Here is a 16,766-nt window from a genome sequence, read left to right as displayed (position 1 = left end):
TCAACTGTAGAATCACAGCAACAGGCACAAACCAACTTATTAAATTAGATTTGTTTTTTTGCCAGAAAGACAAACTTCAAACCCAAACTGGCAGCGAAACACCCAGCATTGTCAACAGATTTGCAGCGCGCACAGGATTTTACCAGATCACAATTGTACCATCGGGACTAAGAGCATGTTGGCACATGAAGGACTGCTTTAATTTCTAAACACCTGCTCACTCTCGACCACAAAACACAACGAGGACAGAGCCCTTCCTCCTGTCCAACAAACAATCCTGTTCTTCCATTTTACTGAGAGCGGTATCACAGCCAACCCTGTCTCCCCTGAGTGCCTCCATGCATGTGTGTGCACGTCAGAAGAGCCACCATCACAGCAGCCCGCACCTGCTCTGCCCGAGGCCCTGTTCTGTTAGCTCGGAGCAGCAGCACAATGCGGGGATGGAGGAGTGAGGGGCTGGAGGGATAGAAAGCTGGGGGAAATAGATGTGTTGGTGTAAATGTCAACAGCCTAGCTCAAACTAACTATAATGCAATAGAGAACCGAATATGAATACATATGAGTTTCAAGATGATAGCTTTTGAGCTTCTGTGCACTGCACCGCTATAAATAATACAACATCTCAGTTGTCTGGAAGAAAATAGAAACGGTATCCTTCCAGGTAAGAAGTAAGTGTGTGAGTTCAGCTGTGCAGCCTTACTGAGACCTGCTGTACGAAGGCTTCTGCTGCTGCTCAGAGCATGGTGGACACATGCAGTCGTGTCCACTGACAGACACAGGCATGGATAATTTCACATGACCAAATGCCAGCCACCATGGCTATGGTAAAACAATGTCCCCAGGGAAGTGTTGTAAAGCAGTGAACTGCCCAGCAACAACAAACGAGACGCATTCAGTGTCTGTAAAGCACAAAATATCCATTCAGTATACCACAGGGCTCTGCAGTTTGAGTCAGCATCTCCACACCTGAGCTTTGCCTTAGCTTCATACAGACCTAATGGGGCAGCTGAACTATACTATTCTGTCAAAAGACACTATTGCACCATTATGCCTGGGAAATAGCGCGACAACAGATGCAGCCTTCTCTGAAAAGACAACATTGTTCATAAGACGCAGAGAAGGGTGGCTCTCATACTCTCAAATGTAAATTGTGGGAGTGATTTCACACCTGAAGCGTTACACCAACTGCTGTGTGCCAAGTTATAGTCTTTTCTTCCAATGGGCGATTATGTATCTTTTTTTACAGCCCTCATTCAAGCAGCTGGACCGACTGCATATACCAGTTTTTATAGCAAAAGACTGAGTAGCATTCATAGCAATAAACATGTTCTAATTCCATCATGCAGAACACCCAGACAGGTGGCGAAGTCGGCAAACACATTTTACATGGCTATTAAGGCAGGCATTAGTTAAAATAATGTAACTTCAAACCAGAGACATTGTGTAGTGTCTGGCCCGCCCCTGTAGCTGCGTTCTGCTTCGTAGAGTATATTTAAACAACTAAGAAGCCGCTGATGCTTGAGATTTCACACTGGTAACTGGAGCACTCTTCAGACTGCTGAACAATACATGCTCTAATGTGGCCTCTGACCCCGGTCACATGAATATAGATCAAGAGAGAGGGCTGGAGGAGGGGAATAACTGGCTGCCAGAGAGAAGATAGAAAAGTATTCCATCTCTGATGGATGATAATATCGCAGCGTTTCCATATATCATTTCCTATCGGACACAAGGATATCGCTCACCTGTCAAGACAATCATTTTCCAAGAGACTTCAAGGCTAACTCAAATCAAGGGCATTTTGAAATGCAAAAATACACACAGTAGGTGAGAGTAACAAGTTGGCATTCATGGACACACAAACAGATCCTTCCTATCATTTTTTCTCTACAAAAGCTCATTTAAGGAAAGGTGGCAATGCAATTTTCTGGAGCTGGGAGGCTGGGGTAGACATTAAAGTTCAAGTCACATCCACAAATGTAGGCTGCAGATAGTGACACAAACAAACAACAATCAAAAACATTTTCTATTTTTTTTTCAGAGGCAAGAACATGCACAACAGGAGGTAACACTGTTGGGGTGAACACATAGAGCGCACAGATGAGGGGGGAGGAGGCAAAGAGAGCATTATATTGTAAGTAGCTACGGCTCTATTAGACTGCAACAGAACCTCTAGTTAAATATATAAAATCTATGAGGCATGAGATCATTTTAGATAGGGGAGCACGGTAGGTAGACCTCAGAGGTTTGTTCTGTAGTCCTCATTACTGAATTTATCTCAGCGTGCCTGTCAGTCACCACCTGCCTGTCTGCCTTGTTAAGGGTGCTGGAATCATGAATCTCCCTTAGGAGACAAGCCCATGGACTATATTGAAGCGCTCCTGGCCCACATATCTTAGTGACTATAAACATATGCCTGACATAAGTATCCCAGTATAAGCCTCATATAAATAAATCCAAACTTACGAGAGGGAACAGCAGCTAAACCAAGCCTCGAGAGACAGAGGGGGGAAAGGCTCAGTGGGTCTTGCTCGGCACCATTTCTCCTTCCTTCCTGCAGGATTTTACAGCCAGCAGTAAAAACCTTTCTTAGCTCCCCTCACTACATTCAACATGGTAGGAAAACTAAGGAGAGGCAGGGCCAGATAGGCCAGAGTGACGGTGAGGGGAACTAAAACAATCTGCTCTGGGCTTGGTTGTTTCTGTGACCCCTAGAGAAGCACTCCACTGAGGCCGTCTGTGTGTGTCTGCTACACTGTATGACTGTAAAAACATTGCACAGCACTTACTCCTTTTCTAAAGAGGAAAGCAAAGCTCAGGCTAATCCAGTTTGCTCCTCTCTTGTAATATGTGCCATGTATACAAGTGGGCAGTGGTCATAAAGATGCAGGGGTTAATTGACTCTGTTTTTTCACGGTCAATATAATCATCAATAATCTACTCAAGGACTAGATACTGACCACTCGGGTGCCAGACCAGGCCGTCAATCTGAGGAATGAAATGTCTAGTGCTGGACACATGAAGCCAACAGCTAAGCCAGGGACACACTCCTGGAAAATTGAGCCTTCAAAGAGGGGCTTATGAATCCCATCTCTGACAAAAGAAGAGATGGAATTAGTGGGATTTAGGGGCGTCAGCATGAGGCAGGGTGGTATTAGTGGTGCTCTTCACACGTCTCCATCCAGGCTGGATCACAGGCCCTCTTTGGAACACACTAGCAGCAAATGTCTGTCAGTACACACAGCACTGAGTTGGATGGAGACAGCTGCGAGGCCAGAAGCCTGAGCTGATACGATGCCCGGCCCACTGGAACCAGTCCAGTGTGGAGTTAAGGAATGTTGTGACTGCGGTGTTGGCAGCTGTACTCTGATAAATGTTGTGAAACAGAGAAAAGTGTGCATGTTTTTTAAGGCCATACGCTGAGGGGATGTGTCTTTTGTGCCACTGACAGCCCTTATTCAAAACATGTTTTAGCCAGCTTATGTCTGAAACCCTGGCTCTCAGTATATGCAAGACTGAGTACATAATACAGAAGCTTAACCAATGAAAAGAATGAAAAGAATAGAGTTTAAGTCCTGCAAAGGCCTGTTCCACCTCAAAGAACAAGGAAATGTGTTCCTATTGATGTGGTCCATCAAGTCAGGTCCGCTTTATTCCCCGGTGGAGGCACCCAGAGTCAGGCACCTCCTGAGCCCTGCGAGCAGCTGACCACACCCCTGGAACAATGACCTCAATAAACTCAAACATTGCTCCATTTGCTCAAACAAAACCACTGGGGGGTAAAGGAAAGCTGTAGCAAATCAGAAATGAGTGCTCTGAGGCTTGGAGGAAAACATTACAAATGAATCGCTCTTCACATAAATCAATCTTAGCATTTACCAGTTTCTAGCCAAAAATCTATCTCTACACTCAGAGGAATTTGCAGGTCCCAGGAATGAGGATTAATGGGAGCAGGATGGCCCAGTCAGCATTGTTTCAATTGTTTCTCCTGTTGTGTTTTGACAGTGGACTCCCTAGAGGGCATTACCGGGCATATAGCCTACATTCAGCGTGTGCGTACCGCAGACCACTGCGTCACGATAAGACGTAGGAAGGCCTTGCTCTTTATCCTGTCCTCCATCTCTGTCCAGCTCTCCCACTGGGAGGCGGTGGACCGGGATTAACAGAGCGAGTACAGCACATACATTTCAGCTGAATTGCTGAGTCGCTGTTCCCCTCGTAACGCCCTCCTACCTGACCCAGCCCCCGCCCCCACACCTTTCCTTTCAGGCCCCATGAGGACGAGCCAGGGGGCTGGCCACGCAGCCGCATCCCGTTCCACTCGGCATGCTGGGCCATAAATACTGCGCAGCATCAGGAACAGCAGGTGCCATCACTCCCTATCATTAATTATCTCCGCTGCATCACTCTAGGGTCTCTCACTCCTAAACTCCGGATCTCCTGCACCATCTTATTCTCCAGCCTCCAACCCTTTCCCATTTTCTCCCACTTTCTTAAATTCCAACCATCTCAGATCCTGTCAATGTCTACAGGTCTACAGCAATTCTTCTGCTCAATATCCAATTTCCTACAATCCAACAATCTAGTCTTCATTTGTTCCCTGATGTATCTCAATCTATGTCCAACACTCTCTTCTCCCAAGTGACTTCTTCTCCCACTGACAGCCTAACCCGCTTTCTTCTCTGCTCAGATGTGTCTTGCAGCGCTTCTCTTCACATTCTGATGGGTTTTCCCCTGTTGTAAATGTATTCCATAACTGCTGGGCTGCTGCTAGCCAGGAGACGTCACGGGGACAGACCGAGCACTGGAGGCAGAGATAGCCCTTTCCCCCCCTAAGGAGAGCTCATAAATAATACCAAATCAAAGAGGAAAAGCAGCATGAGAAACTCCCCGAAGTGAAAAGCCAATGAACATGGTCAGAGATGTAAGAGTGCGCCCGCTGATGGTAAAGGTTCTGTCTCCCCGTGAGCCAGGCCACAGAAACATGAGCAGGGCGTCCTGCCCTCTCAGGTGAGAAGGCCTCATGTCAACTGTGTGTAACCCACAGAAACATCTGGCACAACCACAAAAACAAACAGTGGCTTCCTTCGGACTTGGTCACACTGCCACAGGGCATAATGTGAACTCCAAATGCAGAGCCTGGCTTCGTAATACGAGACCACCCAACAAATTAACAGGTTGTGAGCAGTTCTGAAAACATGGCCTAAAGATGACTTAGAAATAGAAAAAAAATTAGGTAGCAAAAAAAAAAAAAGCTGTTGGACAAAGAAAAATCACAGTTGAACTCAGAGTTAAACCCTTCTGATACAGGCAGATATAATTAAAGTGGACCTATCATGCTATATTTGAAACATATATTGTAGGGCCATACCTATATAAAACATGTCTGTGAAGTTTTTTTTTCAAAATACCAAACAGATCATGCATTTTAGCCATGCCTCATTTCGCTCTATTTGCTCTTTTTCAGCCCTGTTTTTTTTTTTTTTTTTTTTTTTTAACCTTTATTTAACCAGATAAAAAACATTGAGATAAAATCTCATTTTCAATGCTGACCTGGCCAAGAAGGCAGCAACGTTACACATAACACATAACACAAACATATAAAATACAGAGAACATAAAGAAAACAAAAGACGAAAAAGCAGTCACTACATTGAGCACATTAGGACAATAAAAAAAGTACACTACTTGTTACTGCAAGAGCAGCTGGTGGTGGTGCTGCAAGGGCTTCTGCTTTTGTGGCAGACTACAGCGCCACTGACAGGCCTGGCATATGTACTACAGCGTCTCCAGCCCTTTCGAGCGGTCTCTCATTCCCCTGATAGGTGGAGAGTTGCCCATATAGGCGGAGCACCCCTTTTCTGACGTCAGAATAATTCAAATAATAATCAGTTCCGTTGCAGCCCCGTTTTTAGAGATTTGGGTGTGGAGGAAAAGAGAGAGGGTTGTGTTTTCTGACACTTGGTGAGTTCCCTGACACACCGGGGACACATATTCATGTATAAAAGACGTACAAAAGTGCATTTTGCATGATAGGTCCCCTTTAACATAGAAACTTTCCAAGCCACTGGAGTCCATAATGCATGTCATGTGCTTGTGTGCACACATACACAAACACAGGAAAGCAATCCAATGTCCTAAAAACCCACAATCCCACAGGTTCTTCATTCTCTGAATGCAACCTGGTGGCTTTCATTTCTCTCAGTGCACTTTAGGCTCGCTGCCATCTCTTACCTGACTCAACGAGTTAGCTTCCCCTCAGGACAGGTGCTGTCCACATTTTTTAATGCTTACCTTCCTCTAATACAACCTGACCACAGACGAATGCAGTGGCCACCGCTGTACACCCACCCTTCCCCACATATGCTACTAGGCACAGCATGGGTCTGATGTTAGCATTCCTCAGCCTCACAAACACAAAACATCAGTGGCTCTGTACTTTAAAGGGAAAAGGGCTTTGTCGCACTTAGCCTTCCAAAAGGGCGATCTCCTCTTAAGCATCGATTGTCACTGATTGTATCTAACCTCTATCAAAAACATATGGCAGCCTTGAGTCATATCATTCCCCTATCACATTTAAACGCTGTGTAATAGACACTCTCTCTGAATTGGCTCAGGTGCTCACAGCAACTACATCAAAAATAACAGTTAAAAAAGTGAATCGTACAAATCCCCAGTGATAGAGATTTTACTCCTTTCCTTTTTCCAAAACAGATAAGCAATCTACCCGCGATATTAAGGGAATGGCTCTCTTTTCTCTTCAACATCACAGATTTGTAATTTTGACTCATTAGTATAATCCATTATGAAGAGGTGGACAGGACACTCAGCCCGAATCAATTTGATTCTCCTACACTTTCTATTGATTCCCATCGTACTACAAGTGGAGTAAAGAGACAGATTGAAAAGCGGACAAACAAGAAGCAGGATTGGGAAATTGAAGGATCTTTTGTGACATCATTGTGTGTGCACTTTTAGAAGAGAGAACTGCTTTACACAGAAATCAATTTATTTACTATGCGAAGCACAAAAGCTGTTTTTATTCCAGCGCCCTACCTGCTTTGTTCAATATCTTAGTCAGGAGACATGATTGGCATAAGGCCAGGGTGAATAGACAATATCATACAGAAGGACACACAAACACATACACACTATGTGGATCGCAAGTAATCTAAATTATTGTTCACTGCCCTGTGAGTGTGTTTCTTGCTTGTGATCATGTTGTATGCATCTCGCATAGAACATGACCAACAGGTTAATTAATCAACATCACAAAAAACGCAGTAACTATCCCCTCCTTGATGACAGTCATCAGATTTGGTACACTTGTTTGCTCACCCTTTGCAGACCCTTACCAGGTCTGTGATGAAAAGAGAATATGCAGTGTTACTTTTATGATTTGTTTTAAGCTTGAGCTCATATGACTACAGTGTGGTTGGGAATCAATTCATGCAGTGGGAAAAGGCTTTTAGTCCTCAAAGGGGGTCTTAGGGATGATTCTGGCAGATACACTGCACAGCGGTAGAAATCATTTGGGCATGCTCACAGCTTTTTCTGATGATAATTCAACATTAAGAAGCTTGGTTTTGATTATTTACTTTCATCTCATCTTTCAGGGTGAGATTATCCTCATTAATGACATTTGATGTGGAACAAACGACAAACCAAAATTAATTTAGGCAGAGAGATTGCAAATGACTTAGATCACACACAATGAAGTGGGTTTCAGCTACAAACAGTGCCAGTAGTAGTGGTTACACTACTTCTTGTATGTGTAACCAGTGCTATTTATACTGGGTAGTTACAGACACAACATCATCATGTCTCAGCTGACAAGGCAGAAAAATCTGGGCCACACAGAAAAAAATCTTGCAAACGTTTATGCTGCTGTTGTTCAAAGTCTTTTGGGGAAAATAAAGATTAGGATGATGTGATAGAGCCCATCCTTTAATTTTTTTTCTTTCACTTTAGACCAGTGTAAAGCCCACTTCTGCAAAGGAAAGCTGCTTCTTGTCAGACAAGTGCCCCCTGCTGGTAAAAATCCAAACCATAGGCATTTCATTCCATTTTTTATAGACCCCAGATGATTTTCAGACATTTTCCATGTTGTAATACTCCAAGGCTACGACAATGGGGCAATAAGAATGCATGATGAATACAAATGTGTTGAAGAATATGTGTGTACTCGTAGAAAAAATAAACCAAGGAACATGTTTTAGTTCTCTTACAGTCCTCTAAAATATATAGGTATCAAATGAGGGGGGTGCCAGTTCATTCTGAAAGTTTAAGGTGCAAATATTAGTAAGATGCAATTTTTCACTTTCTATTATATATATATGGCTAATTGTCATAAATTTGTTTTAACCCAGGTTTCAACACTTTGTGTGCCCACAACTCAAAATATTCACTACAGGATACATGAATCACTGATTTCTTGATTAGTCCAGATAACGAATGATAGCCTTTATGATGTTGTTAAGAGGTGCAGAACATACAAAGCACAGGTCAGAGTATAAAACATTAACATAGCAATACATGTCATACCCCGGATTAGCACTATGCATGAACAGTAGGCTATAGGTTGTATTTAGTGCAGTGCACAACAGCTGATAAGTGCCTCTCTTACAATATTTAAAATGTAGTAGAGGGGGAAATGTATTAATAGGAGAAAGATCTTCAAATGAATGCTATAAAAACTTGCTCATCATTCTAAGTAGTCTTTGTTAACTGATCAGTACAGAAGCCTACAGCGTACTGCTGATCTGCTTAGTGCTATCTATAGGCATCATTTGTAGTAAGCGAATAGAAAGAGCAGCATTCTGTGACTGAGCCACCTCTTTTCAACTTGTGCTCTAACACAGAAACGTTATTTATCGCCATAATTGGAAGACAAATATCAGCCAGACTCACCTTCTTCCGGGGCTGCCATTTCATCATATTTGTAAACCAAAATTGAACAGCATTAAGAAATTATAGGAGAATGGAATGCAGATTCAAAGAAATCCAGAGCGCAAGTCATGCTGCCTCTCGACTTCCCTCAGTTTTGCAGCAGATTTTCTCCAAGAAGCGATGCATGATGATGTGCGAGTATCAGCTTTGCGGCAGTTTTTCAGTGGAGACAGCCCAGTCAACACAAATCGGACACCGGTTAAATCCACAGTTGAGATGGGAGAATAAATCAGAGACACATGGTGTCGACTGACAGTGTTTGAGGGAAAGGTTCCTGTGCGTAAATCCAAAGTACGAGTCCGTTACGAACCCACTCCCTCCTACTCCTCACGCAGAGTCGGCCCCTCCAGCACCAATATGGAGTGTGTTTTAGGAAAAATTAATTCCTAAACTTTTTCGAACCGAAGTCCTCCGTGTATGTAGGCAACACCATTAGTCCAGCGCAACACGGGTAGACTATGTCCAATCTGTTCTCTTCGATCCATAGGAAATGACCGAAAGACGGAATGTGTGCCGAAATGCAGAAAAAATAATCACAGTTGTCAAATCCCGTTTTTCAGTGGTCGAAACACACTTTTGGAAGTATTTGTGGATAAACAGTCCAAGAGAGGCCGGCGGAGACAGAGCGACAAGCGGGGAGATTACTTTCAGGGGGGAGGAGGGTGTACAACCAGCAAAAAAAAAAATCCCTGGAATTTCAGCGAGGAGCTGGAAGGATATCCTGATTCCAGCAACAGCAACAAACTGGACTACAGCTCTCAGATGACTTCCTTCCATGCGCTCCTCCAGCTTTGCAGACTTGGAGCGGTGGAGCTGGGCAGGCTGCAGCAGCTGGGTCATAGCGCCGCCGGCCGAAGAGTGCGCTTCACATTTACGCACCACACTGACGCTGCCTTCCAGACAGAAAGCAAGCTGTGGTTTTAGTGTGTTGCTCAAGGACACATTTCCAGGAAATGAACCTCTGAACGGTCTCTGTAGCCACGTGCCACCCTGCTGTGCCAGTCCATCACGCTGAATAAACAGGATACTGAGCTATGGTTTGGGGATTTGCGGAGGAACGTCCTCACCCATAGGTCAAAACTATTTTTGGGTACCAAGTAAAAGTCAGTATACTTTACATATATTTTCAACATAATTGTGTTTTCCATACTGTAAGGCCTAGGTCTGCACGATTTGAAAAATAACTCATTGCAACTTTTTTGAGAGATATATTTGCGATAGGGTTCACGACATTTACAGTATACTTTTTAGCCTTGTCTCATTATGATAAAAACATATAAAATTATTTTTTTAATTGGTTTGCCAGGATAGACTAGCAGGACCTATGGGAAATCGTCACAGAAAAATTGTTGAACTATCACGAATCCTTTTGTTATCTCAGTCACATTCTAACCTTTCACATTAACATCCCTTTAGGTATTACGATTTTGCAATGTAATGTCCCCCTAAATCTCTTAAAGAATCACTAAAGAGCCACCTACCAGTGTTGGTTTGATTTGCGTTGGGTAAAAGTCCATTGCCTCTTCTGCCTTGGCAAAGCCGTGGGTAAATGTAATCAGTAGTTGAGCTGCTAGACCAGTCCATATTTCATATTAGCAGAGCGCAGGAGGCTTCTTACGATGTTAAATTCAGCCCGTTGCTCCCGTAGTTTAGCACTCAGGATCGGAATCACTAAAGAGCTTCATACAGTCCATTAAATTGGAAAGTGTGTCTGAAAAATAAAACCTGCAATAATAAACTCAAACTGGTGATAATGAGGAGATTCACAAAACATCACTCCAGTGATTCGTGCCTTGATAGCACATTGGTATAGGCTATCATCCTTGATTATTTGTATGTGAATAGCACATTGAATTCTTTCACATGATTCACAAAGGACGGAGAGCCTTGGACGCTGGAGACAAATTAAGCCCTGTTTGTGCACGCTTTGCCTACTTCCTCCTTCTGAGAGCAGCCGTCACATATCATAAACTGTGCAATATGTTACTGCACACGGCCATCAGACGCATTACATTGCCAAAGATTTGTGTTTGGCATTATTTGGTCGGAGCTTTTTCAGGTTTAAAAAACTGACTTTTTAAATCATTAAATGTTGAAGTGGGTTGGATAAAATTGAAAGCATAGGCCATGGTTGTTCTGGTATAGAAACCTCGCACCGCGATCACTGCCACAGTCACTGAATGAAAACAGCTATCAACAGTTACAACAGATCTTCTGGTGCTGAACACAGCTGCTGCAACACAAAACCAAAATGCATTCATCACTGGATATGAGACCGCATTAAACCAGTAAGTACATTTGTTTCTATTCATCAGGTATTATCTTGAGGTGAAAAGGAAAATCAAAGAAATGGTCAATATTGAAGCGAGGTGAAATGTGTCTGATTTAAATTGGTTTAGGTAATGGACTCTATGGAGCTGAGAGTTGGTCAATAAGCGGGTGACTCTTCAGGGGCAGCTGGGTCGGTCGTGCACCTTAGGGTCATTCAGATAACAAAAGACAAGGAGGAGGGGGGCAAGCTGGCATATGGCCTTATGGACAACTCCTGCTGTGTGCAAAATGCTGGAAACTTAGTCCACAGCCGGCACTCAGGCAGAAAGACACTTTGTGTGATCAAAGCACACGTTTGTAGTCACAGTTTCATTGTTTGCATCTATATTATTTATGACAATAGATTACAAAACATAACTTGTATTCCTATGGTCAGCTAGTGACGGACTCCTGTATCCTAAGACTACTATTTACATTGATGTTCTCTTTCAAACACACGCTCACTCAAAGACATTGAAGTCCCACCATCTAAAACAGGTTTACACAAGCGATTGTTTCATAAAAGCCATGTTTGATGAGTGATCAAAGGCCAGTTCAGTGTGCTGTTCAGCAACAGTCTGTTCGTAGTGAAGCCTGTCATCTGGCATCCCCATACAGAAGCAGGCTCCCTGTGCGTGCCTCTGCTTTCCCAATCAGAGCCGCACAGGAAATCAGACTCCAGCCTTCAGAGGGAAACAAAAACCCCCTCTTTCATTTTCCACAACTTGGAGCTGTTTAAAAGTTTGCGCTTCCTTTTCTTGTTCTTGCCAATCATGCCCTCAAAAATGTCTCCACTGTATGTTGTGATCGTGGGCTGGTTTCATAAAGATGGGTTAGCATGATAAAGTGTCGTCTGAATCAGAAAGCTGTACAAAAATAAAGACTGACTCGAGTTTAATGTAAAAAGTGAATCACCCAGAACTAAGAGCTCCGTCTCCAATGTCACTGTCAACTGTCTTACAAGAAGAGAAAAACATGGTTTATTCTGCGGTTTGTTAGCAATTTATATGAATTAAAAAGTAATTGGATTTTTTTTCAGTGTAAAACTAACCCTTTAGGAACGCTACTACAGTATTTGCCATTGATTCACAAAATGTGTCTAATAAAATGTCCTTGAAGCTTTTATTTTTTTCCACAAGGCACATATTTTCTGCTGGAATGAACAATTAGTACCTTTCAGTTGCTGCTCAGTAAGCCACATTTTCAGTTAAAAGTCTCTTAATCTGCCTACATATAAGAAATCAGTTCCAGTTAAGATCATCAGAAATCAGAGAGCTCTGTAGAACCAGTGAAGTTGTACGTCTTAACATCACATCTGCTGTGGTTAATGTAGTTTTGAACACAGCTAAACATGAGCCGTCATGTATCCGTCTGTTTGCCTGTTTATCAATAAGTCCACTTGGTGGTAAAAAGTACAAATAACTGTCAGAAAGGTCTTTGAAAACCCCACTAAGGAGCAACACTCCAAAAGCTCTTCAGAATGTCTGAGGGTAATATATTTTCACACAGACACTCGCTCTTAAGTCAGTCTGTAGTGTCGCTGTGCGTTATCTGTCCCCCACTCAAATAAACAATGGCCTTTTAATTACAAGGTTGGTATTTCAAGGCAATACATTGCATAGTAAGAGCACAGAGATATGTACCCTAATGTCACATGCACAGCCATGCAATATGCAAACAGCTCTAACAATACGTACTCCTACAACACTGCACATTATTTTACAAGGTCTCAGTTTTTCAAGAATAATAAAGAATACATTTAAGACTATAGAAAAATATTACAGAAATCATCACTGAAATGGCCGATTCATGAAGGCAAGAGCCTTTGAAAACGAATTCATCATATCCCCTGCATGAACAGGGAGAATATCATTTACAGTGTTTGACAGATTGCTTCCACTGTCACACATGGCAGACGGATGAATCTGTTCTGAAATGCTTAACAGCATTATAATAATAAAAGTGTTAAACAGCAGTGACACCCACCCACTCTGTTGTGCCGTACATCACCGAAAACAAATAACCCTCATCATCATTCAATCATTCACCTCTTTTACAGTGCTCTATTCTTGGATGATGTTGTGTCAGAATTTTGCCTGCTGTGGATGATGTGAGATGGGGGTGTGTGTGTGTGTGTGTGTGTGTGTGTGTGTGTGTGTGTGGTGTGTGTGTGTGTGTGTGTGTGTGTGTGTGTGTGTGTGTGTGTGTGTGTGTGTGTGTGTGTGTGTGTGTGTGTGTGTGTGTGTGTGTGTGTGTGTGAGAGTACATGCATGCGTGTGTCTTAGTTGGAGCTTGGTGTTGATTAAGTGTCTGGAGCCTGAGGGGGGATAATGAGAGCCTCTAATTAATGAGCCTGTGCATATCTCAGAGTCACAGGGTCCTATCTGCAGAAAACAACTCCACACACACCCATACTCAAAAACACACACCCCCACACACACACACCATAGGGATCTTTTTCCCTGCACTGCACAGCATTTTCTCCAGGGAAGCCCAGCTGGGACTGTGTCACTCTGGCTGCTGTCCCTGATAAGTGTCCTCTAATAGGGATGGATGGGGGTTAGGGAGCCCCGCTATGAGAAGGTCGCATGCACTGACCACCCAGCATGGCCCCCCCCCCCCCAGCAAAGGCTGATGTTCCGGGCCCTGAAAACAATTCAAAATCTTATTTGTTTGCTGGGTCCTGTCCACAGGGAGCAGAGAGGTTCATCTCAAAGTGGACTCACGGCAGAGAGTGAAGTCAAAACACTCACTCACTCACACCACGAGGAATTAGGCCGGTCAGTGTTCAGCTGGAGGCATCGCTACTCTAAAGTTGTTTTATAGTGTAAAGAATACATATTTTTCAAATGTATTTCTCTAGTACCCTTAAATCAACACCTGTTGGTCAGCGGGTTGCACGCTGAGTGATGTGTGCTACAGGCAGACCACACTCAACAACAATGAGACTATAGAAGATCCAAGCTACTAGCATATACAATTGGCGGTTCTAAAGGTTGTCATTTTAAATGTTTCTGGAAATAAGCGTCTAAATGTGTGGCCAAAAGGGTAGAAGTGAAAAGGACTGAAGTAAAGAAAGAATTGACCAAATTGGCAAAAATAAAGGGGCAGGAGACCCTGTTAAAAAATGTCAGCACATGGAAGTCAACAAATAATGGCGCCAGCACCTTGTGTTACTCGTGAACAAGGTGACAAAACTATCACCTTGTTCACTAGTAACACTGGACTATTAACAACTACAATCTGTGCTTATTCTGCTTCATAACATCTCACACAGTCCAAGGTGATACTGAATTGCTTTAGCCCTTTGTGAGTGAAATGTATTTTCTATCACTGTGAGGCTCAAAAACCAACACACCCATTTCCACAAATACATATAGCAAGCATTTAGTATTAATTTTTTTCAACACGTGTACTTTACAAGTGTCAATGAGCTTTTACCAGATTTGCTACAACATGTTTGAATGAACCTGGGAAAACTCTTTTTAATGGTACAAAATAAAGGGATGGTAACTGTATGAAGGAACTTAAAAGAACATATTTGGGTTTGGCTAATCACAAGACTGCTAGGTCTCAAGTCAAGAGTCAATTTGTGGGTTGAAGGTATAACAATTACTTACACCTAAATAGATAAACATCCACGCATACTACCTAATGTTAACAAACTGTTTTACTGAGGCCCCTGGAGTGTAAATGTTTATTTTATGATGCACCCAAAAGCTTTTTAATTCCACAGAGAAAACATAAAACCCCTTATCTGTAATGTGCACGATAATGAAATGCTATTGAAGGCTTTTTTTAAGACATTATTGTGTTTAATCAATAATTCTTCACACAGTGTGATAAAGGCTTAATATTATGATATTTTTCTTCTTTATTAAGTCCCATCCCCTAATTGTCTCTTCTTTGTTTTTCTTCTCCCAATTACGCTAATGAAGAAGGGCTTGTTTATCCCCTAAGACCTCAACAGTAAACTTGTGTGAAGACAGCGTGCAAAGAGAAGGACCTTTGCTTTAGAGATGTGTTTAATAATTCAGTGGTCTTGGACATGGATGAAACAGGCTTCAGCATATTGTTTGAATCAGGCCGGCAGTAAAGTAGGCGCTTGGGTTTGACGTCTGTGGCGGGATCAATAATAACAGCGTTGCCACATACTCCGACGCATGACACAGAGATCCTGTGTGGTCCTCCTCAGTCTATATACTAAACATAGACACGGAGCAGGACAATGTATTCCAATGTGTTTGTGTCTATCTGCTTCCACGAATACAAATACACACACGCACAAGCACATAAAAACACACAAAACCCCGCTGCGGTCAGACCCACCCATCGCTAGTCCCTCATTTAAAAAAAAAAAAAAACCCAAACCAAACTCATACCTCTCTTTTTCAATTACCTTTCTTCCCACCATCGTCACCACACCAAATCTATCTAAATTCTCCCACAGTCTCTTTTTTTCCTTTCTCTCTCTCTCATATCAAATGTATCCATGTGTTGCCATCACAAACACACCCACACGCAAGCGCGCTCAGTCAAACACCACAATCTGGTAATCATAATAAGCACATTAAAGCATTAAAGCCACAATTTATGACCGATGATCTCTTGAACAGACTACAATTAATAGCGCCAATTTCTAACTACTTCTGAGATCCTCTACTCGTTTGGTCGCATGTGGTTGTTAAAATGACATTTTTAAAAGCTAAGTAGGGCTGAGCCGCAAAGGCCAGACTGGTGACTGCTTCAACAAAACATTTTCTTCTTCACTGATCAGGCTATAATACCTTCATTCTCAAGGCTTATTATGCCAATGGCAGCTTTTCCTGCCCCTACTGATCCAACACTGTGAGCGCGCATCAAATGAGAATGAACCCTTTTGAAGGGGAGAGGGAGGATTCAGTGATGGCTTCCACAGTTTGCGTGTAGAGACAAGGGAAAGTAAGTCAAAATGGTGATACTGTAAACACTGTACCTGTTTCTGCTCACTGATGTGAAGGGATTATGCCAGTCTACTCCTTAAATCACTCTGACTTCAGATCAAAGGGGTTAAAGCAGGATTAGGATTAATCTGCCTTGGTAGAACAGGTGTTAATCTCTTAAATTAGCCATGTAGCACAGGCAGGCCTCTCTTTCATCTCAACCGCTGACTTATGGCTTGGAATACAGAGAGCTCAGTTACAGGAACGCAGCGCTGTTGTTGCCCCACCAGAATTAGTTGTCCTCCCTCACCCTGACCGCTCTGATAACAGGCCCCCGCTCTAATGTATCAGCAGGATGGCTTCATTTGCATGCACCGGGTGTTTTGAGAGGGGCTGAGTCAAACAGCTGTGCTCTCTGCTTTCTTTGAAACGAGGGTTAGCATACTTTATGATTGCCAATATTAACGAGGGGCTTACAGGATATCCTCGGGCAAGGTGCAGCGAATACTCCCCAAGAAATAAAGCAGGGCCTGTGTTATTGATGCGCATCATGTCGAGGCTCGGGAGGTGATGTGGCAGAAGAAGG

General features: G+C 43.0%; 1 protein-coding gene across 5 annotated transcripts in view; it reads right to left on the bottom strand.

Annotated features, from left to right (window-relative positions):
- Positions 1-16,766, bottom strand: part of LOC117472635 (tetratricopeptide repeat protein 28-like) — a 172,419-nt gene that overhangs the window by 103,936 nt on the left and 51,717 nt on the right. Inside the window, exon 1 of one of the 5 annotated variants that reach the window (XM_034117939.1) lies at positions 8,910-9,670. The exons of the other annotated variants lie outside the window; for them this stretch is intronic. Within the exon in view, the coding sequence (XP_033973830.1) occupies positions 8,910-8,936 (27 nt within the window). The 5' untranslated portion in view covers positions 8,937-9,670. Of the gene's footprint in view, positions 1-8,909; positions 9,671-16,766 lie in introns of those variants that run through there. 5 annotated transcript variants of the gene reach the window in all.

The sequence above is a fragment of the Trematomus bernacchii genome, unplaced genomic scaffold (assembly GCF_902827165.1).
Source record: "Trematomus bernacchii unplaced genomic scaffold, fTreBer1.1, whole genome shotgun sequence".
Classification (NCBI taxonomy): Eukaryota; Metazoa; Chordata; class Actinopteri; order Perciformes; family Nototheniidae; genus Trematomus; species Trematomus bernacchii.
The sequence above is the reverse complement of the archived record's forward strand: the minus strand, read 5'-3'. Positions and strand labels throughout refer to the sequence as shown.